The sequence below is a fragment of the Diadema setosum genome, chromosome 1 (genome assembly GCF_964275005.1).
Source record: "Diadema setosum chromosome 1, eeDiaSeto1, whole genome shotgun sequence".
In the NCBI taxonomy this organism is placed as follows: domain Eukaryota; kingdom Metazoa; phylum Echinodermata; class Echinoidea; order Diadematoida; family Diadematidae; genus Diadema; species Diadema setosum.
In genome coordinates, this window is record NC_092685.1 from 3,846,724 (window position 1) to 3,857,218 (window position 10,495).

Genomic DNA, 10,495 nt, shown 5'->3' on the forward strand with positions numbered 1-10,495 from the left:
CCAGTATGGTGACAGTGTAGCGTACGCACATGACTATATGAACAAGAGCGCGCACGTGAAGCTATCTACTGTAGCAGACGACGAATGAAATTTGAATTGTCTCAACCCGAAAAGAAAAAAAAAGTTATAACATTGAACATATTTCCACAATATTGGCTGAAATCTACTTGAAGTGATAGGTGGCTGTGCAATGCTTTGGGATATAATCTTACCAACGGCCTCATGGCAGGCGGCTGGTACCCCTCCCCCTCCCAGGGGCAGAGCAGAGCGGCTGGTGGTGCTGCTGATTGCGCCAGGCCGCCCACCCCAGCCAGCCAGGCCATGGGCGGTCGGCCATCGCCGTGCACGCGTGCTATCCTACCACGTTCTCTCCATTCCACTATCAATGGTACATCACGATCGATGACGGATGTGAAGAGCGCGATCCGATCGAGGATCTACGTCTGTGTAAAATGGATGCGTTTGATAGATACGCTAAAGGGATGCAAACTGAGGTTGGCCAAGCCAGATCACAACTGTTTGAGGTGAAGATTACTTCTGTTTATAGGTTCTAGTTACAGATATTCTACTCTAACGTTAGACCTATGTTCTTGAACCAGCAGAACGTTGCGTGACGTGTGTGCTGCTGTGCTGTGTTTGTGGTCTATAGCTGCACAATCCTACTTATTTTTGTATGGGTGGGATCATTGACATAACAGTTAAGTTGTGCCTTGGCCCTTGCACTGTATACTGTACTATCGAATGCAGTAGAACCTCTACTACTACTACATCGTACTTTTAGTTGTATTAGAACTGGTTAGTGGACCGGGCCAATCTAGACTGTACAATATCAGAATGTGTACTCACTGCAGTATTAGAACCCCTATCTGATTGTAAAAAGGCACAAAAAAGTGAAGTTTAGTGTCTCTAGACTCTAGTAGGCCCTACTAACGTTAGTAGAATCTACTACTAAATTTACTACGTTTCTAGACCTGATCGAATCAAACAGAAGTAATTATTTTATTTAAATTTAGTGAATTGTCATATTGAACTGCCACTTTGTGTCCTTTGAGAAGTGATCTTGATTGTGAGTTTGAATGAAGCAGACTACCGACAAGAAGAAGAAGAAAAGAAGAATTTACTAGTAACTGTTAGGCCCATGTCTAAATGATGCTGAATAGGAAAGAGTTCATCCCCCAGTATAATAACCCTGTCCTAACATTCCAATTAACATTAAATAACAACATGTTAAAGGGGCATTCCGGACGATTTTCATAATTTCACATCATGTAGTACATAAATCAACAGCTTCATGTATAGATTTGTAGAATTTATTGTGGTTCTTGAGCAGAGAAAAATTACTTTCAAAAACCTTAAACAAATTACACTGAACAAAGGTAATGACATAGGAGCCTCACATATCTCAGAAATGTCGCAGTGTCATTCCATTACAATACCGCATGCTTGCAAGCTCACCTGTGTGTAATCTATGCATGCCTTCTTCTTTTGTGCTGCTTCCTTGAGCCACATCTCATGCATTCTTATGGTGAGGCTGCCATGTCATCATCCTTGTTCATTGCAATTTGTTATAAACTTCGAAAACATTCGTATTTTTCATCCCAATCATTATAAATCCTGAAACTCTGTACCCAGTATAACTAATTTATATATGTTCAAATGTAAAAATTTGAAAATCATCCGGAGGTCTCCTTTAAACATAACCCTATGTCCCTATTTAGGACTCCGCATCTAGGGATGTTTCACAAATGCACTTTGACTTTGATTTGTAACGTTATATAGATCTAGTGAAACTATTAATCGCATGGCCCATTTTGAATTACTAATGAAATGGAATAGGTGAAAGTCCACCTGAAATACAAATGCTATTGGAGGCCAAACAAAGGGACTTGATCATGAATGGCCACTCATGTTATTGTTAACGAAAAAGACACTTTCACATCAAATTTTAAATCTTGTTAACTCTAATGAGCAGTATTCCAGCCATGTATGTATGTCTAATTTAAGTAAAAAAAGAAAAAGAAGAAAATTTCTTTGTACTTGTAGATACTTGTTTGTGTGTGTGTGTGTGTGTGGGGGGGGGGGCGAGGAACTCGGATGGCTGAATAGAGTATAGTATAGAGAATTAGTTTTGTGTAGACTTAAGTTTTGTATTTTAACTTTTAATAGCCATATGAAGACCACAAAACAGGATATGTTGTCAAATGTACTGTGCTACTCCTAGTACTTTACTGATCAGTTGATGAAGCAAAATGTGGTGTACTTGACCTAGACCTAGTCGGCAATTGTAATGACATTCAGGTGATTGTCAAACCACAACGGAATTTTTTTTTTCCTAGTTTGATTACAGCTATATAGGTTTCTAAACTTCATGTGGAAGTTGTGCTACTATAATAGTTTATTTCATTTGACTTTGATGGAAAACATGCAAAAAAGTAGGGGGTAGGAGGAAATGTAGGAATAGAAATTTATGTACTTTTGATCATGAGTTGACATTCTTCAGGTGAATTAAATCCTCTAAACTTCTGTTGGTAGTGAAAGGAAAGAACCAAAATTACAACAAATGAAATAGACTTGTGCAGGATGATATGACATTAACCTTTCTGGCCTGTGCAATGTGATTGTACTTCCCTCTCTGATGTTATAGGGTCTAGTGTATATTCTTCTTGCATTCACTTGATTGAAAATGATTTTCCTGTTCATAGGTCAAGGAGGAAGAATGCCAACTCCAAGCAATGAAGGAGGAATTGCTGGGTAAGAAGAGAGAGCTTGGTGATGCTATTGAAGCCAGGACAAGGAGCATTCATGCTGTTAGGGAAAGGCTGCCTACTATTGCTTCCAAGAAATTGTGAGTAAATTTGCTATGTGTTTAAATGTGATTTTATGTCTTCATGGTATGAACTTTTGCATAAATGATTGATTTTCTTTTTTCTTTTTTTTTCTTTTTTTTTGATAGAATTACCCTGAGTATGCCTAATTTATGTGTATTGGCAAATTGCTTAGGGCCACTTTCTGTTGACCATAATGGACTATGTTTTACTCATGACCGATTTCCCCAGGGTTTAGGGTATCCCCTTAGCATGTCAGTAGTACTAGCTAGCCTAAGAATTAGTCTCTCTATCTTGCTTGAGTCAGCTACTGTTAGTCATTGTTCAAAATATCCAGATTGGAGGACTGACAGTAATATGTTTATATAGCTGAAAACTGCACAGGCCTGTCAACTATTAAACTGTGATGAAAGGGAATGGGAGAGGAAGCGGAAAAGAAAAGAAAAAAAATGTAAATCCTAAAACACTGAAACACTTGTTTCAATCTTGTTTTACTATTACCTCCATGTATCTATTGATTGAATGTGTGATGTGAACATAAGTAATATTTTCATTATTTGCAGGTGTCTCTGAAAAATTCTGTAGGTCATTTAACCTATTTGAGGTAGTGCCATTTTGAGCATTTCAGGAAGTTAGATGTTAAAAGTACACATACTACTTGTAGAATACCATGTGAAATATTCAAACAATGCCTTATCTGTCATTCAATATATGTTTCATTCATTTCATTCTCCATCATATCTGTAGGTTTGATGATGTTTTTTCAATTGTGGACAGCTGCTATCACCAGCAGTTACACATTTTGGAACTAACAGAACAACTTACATTGGCCAAGGCACTGCGCAGAGAAACGGATTGTGCTGAGTTAATTGAAGGTACCATTGTATTTCAGTTTTACTTATTAAGTTCACCTGAGTTTGAATATATGAACCAGTGAGCTTCAATGTAGTTTACATTACCACAAGTCACCATACAATCATCCAAGTATGACTTAAATGTAAATCCAGAAATTTCTGCTTGCATTAAACTTTTGCGAATTTTGAAAGGAGTCACAATATGCCAAAGTAAGATGCACAGAAATGTTTTTGTCTCCACAATTCATAGAATGCCGGTACAATGCTGTACACCATCCGGATTGGCAATTCCTGAAAGCTTCATGTTGCAAAAAAAAGGCTGTCCGCTCCAATTCATGAAAGTTTCATGCTGCAAATGTTTGTTGTTTTACAGTGTAATCATCGGCTCATTAGTAGCATAAAATGAAAAATCTCTGAGAGGGGTGATACTAAAGTTGTACAAACAATAGTTACCAGAAAACCATTAACATATTGGGGAATGAACAGAATTTGATTACCACATGCTGGTTATCCCTGTCTGTGTAGTAGGTCTCAGTCCTCTGGAATGTGGAGCTGTAACAGAAAATGAACCCAGTATTCTTGTCAACTGGTACAAGGAGATGAAACTACTGGAGAACAACAGAAGTAATGGTAAGTTTATTTCTTGTATGTGATGATTTTTTTTAAATCAAAAAGCATGGATTGATATTGACGGGTGGGGGGTGGGGGGTGGTGGGGATTAAAAGTATTTTTTCATACTGGTGAAGGGTGACATTTTTGCACCATGCATAGGAATACATAGGGTGCCACCACTGTGGCCCCCTCCACTTTTTTTTTTTTTTTTTTTTTTTACCCCAGAAGTGGCACAAGAAAAAAAATGAAACCTTGAAGTGTGAGCACAGTACGGCTTTTGTTTTGTTTTTATTTTTGCACTGAAGTCTTTTGTTTTGTTTCTTTTTCTGCTTGTCAGCTGAAGAAACCCTGAAGTGGGATGAGAAAGATGCCCTGAGACCCTTTTTTTTTTTGGGGGGGGGGGGGGCGTTTGTCAGTTGATGAAACCCGGAAGTGGCACCAAAAGTACAAAGTGCCCCCCCACTTTTGAAACATGGCACCAGCCATGTAATAGGTCATACTTTGCCCACCAGATGAAAGTTAACCTTTGCTCATGTGTTAATTAAATATATTTGTATGTCTGTATTATTCTTTTTTTTCTCACTGTATGTCTAATTCCCAGCATTGATCAAGCTGAAAGAAATGTTATATGTAACTATCTCCTCCTTTTTCATTGTTTGTGCATCCATGCAGCAGACAGTCTAGTGAAGGACAAGACAGCGTACCACTTGAAGCTTTCTTCAGACAGAATAAGTGCCATGGCAACAATTTCCCTGTCATTTTTCTCCATGCGCAAAGGCTATTGCATTCACCTCAACATCACAGAAGAAAGGTCAGCTAAATATTTCCTGAATTTGTGTGTTTTTTCTTAATTTCACATTTGTTTTAATTTAATTTTTTTTTTTCAGATTTGACAGTTAATGCTGTAATGATAAAAACACAAATTGCAGGATAACTAAGTGTAGTTTCAAAGACTATTCATACATTTTATGAGATGACACACAAAAGTGCTATTTCAATGCAAGGTCCTTATTTTCCTTTTTGTCATGTCGTAAAGAATGCTACATAATATTCGTGAGAAAGGAGAAGTTATACTTGGATGAATCCAACAGTTTGTGTTCAGAATTAATGTACATCAAAGAGAAAATATGACTTCATACTAGGAAATAGAAATATCCATTTGAATACCAGTTTAAGTGAGCTGTTATACAGGTACATGCAAGCCTTGTAGCATAGTAACAGACATGTGACCTGGGTTACCATGTCAAGGTAACCTCTGAAGTCAATATGACATGATTTTCTAACAGCTTCAAAGTCATGCACTTTTGAACCTTGCAGACCACATAATGTAAGAAGATAATCGCAAACTCTAGAGGTATTGCTTAAATATCTCTTCTTTTGAGATTCTTTTGTAATTCTACACTTACAAGTGGACAAATGGCCTTTTTAGACTGATTTCTCTGCCTCAACTGAGGAAATCCTGTGTTTATTACTTTGCGAATAAGTTGCTGGGTATTTTTGGTTTTATAATTCACAATTATGGACATGATAGGATCATCCTAGAATGCTCAAGTATCAGCAGTGTTGTCCTATCCTGTGTAATGATAATTTGTGTCCATGATTCAACATGCTACAGGTACTGGTAGTTATTATTGAAGTATGTGTAGGATCACGTTAATGCAATTGTGTAGATTTCATGTTCCTTGACATGTGCTGTGTGGGACATTGTTCTAAAACCTGTGGTCAAACTGGATTTTGGAGGAAATTTATAGGAAAAATATATTCTCTGTCCCTATCATTGCTAGGAACCATAATGATGATTTATAATGATTGTTGCAATATTCAACCATGAGGGAGATTATGGTTGATATAGATCAGGATGTTATACGGAGTACCTCATTCAAACCAAAACTTCTTTGGTTTTACAGATATCAGTCTGTTAAACTTCACACAAATGATAATGATAAATCAAGTTAGCAATACATGTGTACATGATTAGTGTAAATCATTGATGAATTATTCTAGATTCACTAGATACCTATTCAGGTTCATCTTAACCTGCTGAGGACAAATCTCGAGTATACTCGGGCAAGTGTCTATGGGAAATGTGCGTTGAAGCAAAATCAGCCCATCCTCGGCAGGTCAAAGAACTTCATGTGCATTTATGAATACCTGGTACGTACATGTAGTGAGAATGTGTATGACAAGAACAAAGTAGTGAACAGAATGTGGTGTAAAAATTTAAGTATTGTTATTTGTAATCATTCATTCTGATTTTTAGGTGATACGCTATCAGCGTATCACCTATTGTGATTGTCAAAATCTCTCTTTATTTCTTTTTATTCTTCTTTCTTTCTGGACAATTTTGTGTCATCAATATCTCAAGAATGACATTACGGAATAACATGACATTTTCAGGGAACATGTCTCATGACAAAATCTAGCCACAATAAGGTTTTCATGACAGTAACATATCTATGACGTCATCTAGGCGCCATTTTGTGATTTTCGGACCATGTTACATGATCGATCATAACTTCATAACTAAAGGTCATTTCTGTATCATTTTCAGTGGACATTAAGTTCAGGTCACGCTCTATCTTACATTTTAATGCTAATTACCTAGGACATTATTACGGGCGCGTACGCGCGCGTCAAACTTTTAAAAGGCTCAAAACAACTTACCAATGGGAAATCTCGAAGTTTCAGACAATTTTAAGCGTTTCGCGCGTTCGCGTCCGTCCGCACATTTTCGCGCGTAGTGCGCGTAGACAAAATGAAAATGCACATTTTTTGACAGATTTGGATTCCTGATACATTAAGCAATAATATCCTTTGATTTCCGATCAATTTTGACCTATAACAAAGGAATGCGTTGGCGTCAAAGTTGAAATTTCGTGTGCGCGTCTATGTGGAAATATAGCGAAAAACATGTCTTTGTTTATTTCGCCATAGCTCTTTAAAACGTCTGGTTACCCTATGTTTTTATTGCATATTACAAAAACATATGAATTGGAAATAACGTTTCAAGTATCAATATCTCCATGAATACATTATGACGTCATCATATCATCATCTGAAATCAAAAAAGTGGAATTGATTTTTTTAAGGTACTGTTTCTGACATTCATTTGCTCGTATCTCTGTTGTTTAAGCTCAATATTATCCCAAATTCAGATATGTTGTACTTTGAACATTTACCTTTCAAGTCCATGTCATAGATTTGAAACTTGATGACGTCATCATGCTTTAAATTGTGTTTAAATGTAAAGACGCAAAATCGGACAAGTTTACGTGTTATGTCTATGGGAGGTGATTTTTTTAGAAACCATGCATTGACTTGACAACGTTTAAGCACCTTTATCTCAGCTGATTTTGCTTCATTTCCTCTGAAACTTAAGTATGTTGTAGCTGTGACAATAAGCTGCAGTAATCATGCATTTTATTCTTTGAAATCTCCTCATGAGGTTGACAATTTTGCAATTTAAAACTGAAAATGAGAATGGAATGCGGACGAAATGATTCCTGATTCGTCTTTCACGTACATAAGTTTACGTTCCTCTAATTTTCTCGTCGAGACATATGGCCGAGTGGTTAGAGGCGTCGTCTCAGAAACGTGAGGTTGCACACGTACGGGTTCGATCCTCACAAGAGCACGAAAGAAAATAATTTTTTTTTTTTTACTTTTTTTTCTTCAATGGAGTACTACACCTTCGTCCATGTAGAAATCACATTTGCATGTAAACACACCTATACGCACACACTCACACAGTATACCTTTGTTTTGCGTTGGAGACTGCATTACTTCGACTGCTGCAAAATTTTGCAGGCTGGGCTTTTCGTCCATGTAGAAATCACATTTGCATGTAAACACACCTATACGCACACACTCACACAGTATACCTTTGTTTTGCGTTGGAGACTGCATTACTTCGACTGCTGCAAAATTTTGGAGGCTGGGCTTTTCAAACTGATATAGTATATTGTAACAAAATGAAATTTGTTCATACCAATTCAGTAACACAATGTAGTCGTGGTTACTTTGTGCTGATTTATACATGTAACAAGCTATACATTGTAAAAAAGGTATTTGCATTGTTCCTTTAAGTCAGTCTTCTGTATTGATGATTATTTGTCAATTAGTGGTTTTTGTGGAGTTTCAGATAGTGATAAAAAGTATGGATGATAAGTGCAGCGATAATTCCTACAGTTAGTTCAAAGTTGTGTTACAGATGTTTGATACATGCATTTAGCATTGTGTGTGTATATACGTGTGTATACAGGTTGGCCATATGACACATTCTAGACAAATAATCTTAATTAATTAGCAAACGTGATCAGCTATGGAACTGAATATGGTACTGATGTATGATGTTAATGATTCTAATTAAACTGTGACGAGTTTAAAGGGATAGCATAACTGTGTGTAAAAATAAGGCAATTATAAGGAAATTTTAGGGGAATTTGATAACCATGCCTATAATAATTTCATACAGGTACTAATATCTGCCTCATATTCGTGTGATAGATCGTCATGTCAATAGCAAACTGACAACGTACGATGAATGTGTTATATATTGAACAACTGTCTTTCAAGTCCATAACGTTCCCCATATTTTCTCGTCGAGACGTATGGCCGAGTGGTTAAAGGCGACGTCTCAGAGACGTGAGGTTGCGGGTTCGAACCTCACAAGATCACGAAACAATATACTTAGCTATTTTACTGTTTTTTTTTCTTCAATTTTGTATTACATATTCGTCTATGTAAAAATCACGTTCGTATATAAACGCACCTATACACACACACAGACACACACACACACGCCATATCCCTCTTTTTTGTGTTGAGTGGGCATTGACTTTCCCCCTGTTATATCTATACATTGTTGTTGTTTTTTGTCTTACCATTTCCGTGGATGACCCGTGGCCGAGTGGTTACAGAAACAGTTTCGCATGCACGCTCAATATAACTTCAAGGTGCCTATATCACATTCGTTTCTTGTCGATCACAGATGACCGCCATCTGATGACCACAAGCGTATCACCTAACTCGTCCTCAATGTGACGAGTTTTCATGTCTCGTTTTTTTTGTTTTTGTTTTTTTGCATGTGGATTGTATTTGATAGACTACGCATACCATCAGAGAGTACATCACCGAGTGGACACTTTACCATCACGTCGGACCCTCAGCTGGAAGGACTGCAAGAAAAGGGAACAGCACACCTTGCTAAGGGAGAGATGGCTGCTCACTTTGTGTCTCAAGTTTTGTGGCCGTTGATGGAAGAACAGATGATCTCATAGGAAACTTCAGTCTAGGCTTCTGACATTTATTTGTATTAGATGATTTAATCAAATACCAGTCAGCTACTGTAAAAGAGCGTCTGTAACTGGTATTTCGCATACAGATATTTTCATGAATAAGGAGATCAGAGACATTTTTCACGAGATGTTGTTTTCGTGATTTGACACAAAGGCTGTCGTATGTGCACTAATACCTGCCCATTCACTCCACCTTTTTACTGTATACATAATGGCCATATTTTCTCATGTTAAATTTGCAGCCCAACAGTTATTTGCAAAAGCTGTGAAGATTTAACCCTTGCAAAAACAACAGCTTTTACAGTTTTAGAGTTTTAGATAGATATGATTACATGAAAGCTGTCCACTTATAAATGTTTTCTTGTGGGCAGGTCATTTGTAAGATGTTCTTCCATGGGAGAATATTTACATAGTGCATGTGTAAACACATGTCAACTGATGCCAAACTCTGGAATATTTCAGAAGGAGTTATTGAGAAACAATGTAATTTAAAGAATGCTCAGGACCTGAACTTTTTTTTCCATATGCTGTATTTCAGTTACACATTAACAGTTCCTTTAAAGTGAATAAAAAATGTCAATATTGCATGTCAATTTCAATTATTTTGTTATTTTTGTTTTCAATGTTTTAACAGTGTTCATGATATGTGTAAAGTCTTACATTGGACGCAGCGAGTGGAAAGGTTGAGAGGATGAGGGCTGCTCTGAATGAGTAGGTCCAAAGAATATTGGAATAAAATTTCACCACTTTTGTGAAGGATAAATATTACCACTGCCTCAACAATGTCAGTACATATCCTATCAGTATAATTTCCATTTAGTGTACATGGAGTATGATAGTGTCCTTGTACATGTATTTTACAGTTAAGCGAGTTTAGAGAAAAGCAGTCTGGCAGTGTTTGTTATAC

The 10,495-nt window shown here is 37.0% G+C and overlaps 1 protein-coding gene across 5 annotated transcripts; it reads left to right on the top strand.

Moving 5' to 3' along the window:
• The first annotated feature begins 390 nt into the window (after positions 1–390).
• LOC140246648 (uncharacterized) lies at positions 391–10,356 on the top strand. Of its 5 annotated transcripts, none has more exons than XM_072325991.1 (6): positions 391–524; positions 2,703–2,845; positions 3,573–3,700; positions 4,205–4,309; positions 4,964–5,102; positions 9,396–10,356. In XM_072325991.1, the coding sequence occupies exons 1-6, from the start codon at positions 453–455 to the stop codon at positions 9,568–9,570; spliced, it is 762 nt and encodes a 253-aa protein (XP_072182092.1). In that variant the 5' UTR covers positions 391–452; the 3' UTR covers positions 9,571–10,356. The 5 variants fall into 5 exon arrangements, with proteins under 5 accessions (XP_072182092.1, XP_072182102.1, XP_072182097.1 ...); XM_072326001.1 differs by having other exon boundaries at positions 4,967–5,102; XM_072325996.1 differs by having other exon boundaries at positions 4,208–4,309.
• The last annotated feature ends 139 nt before the right edge of the window (positions 10,357–10,495 follow it).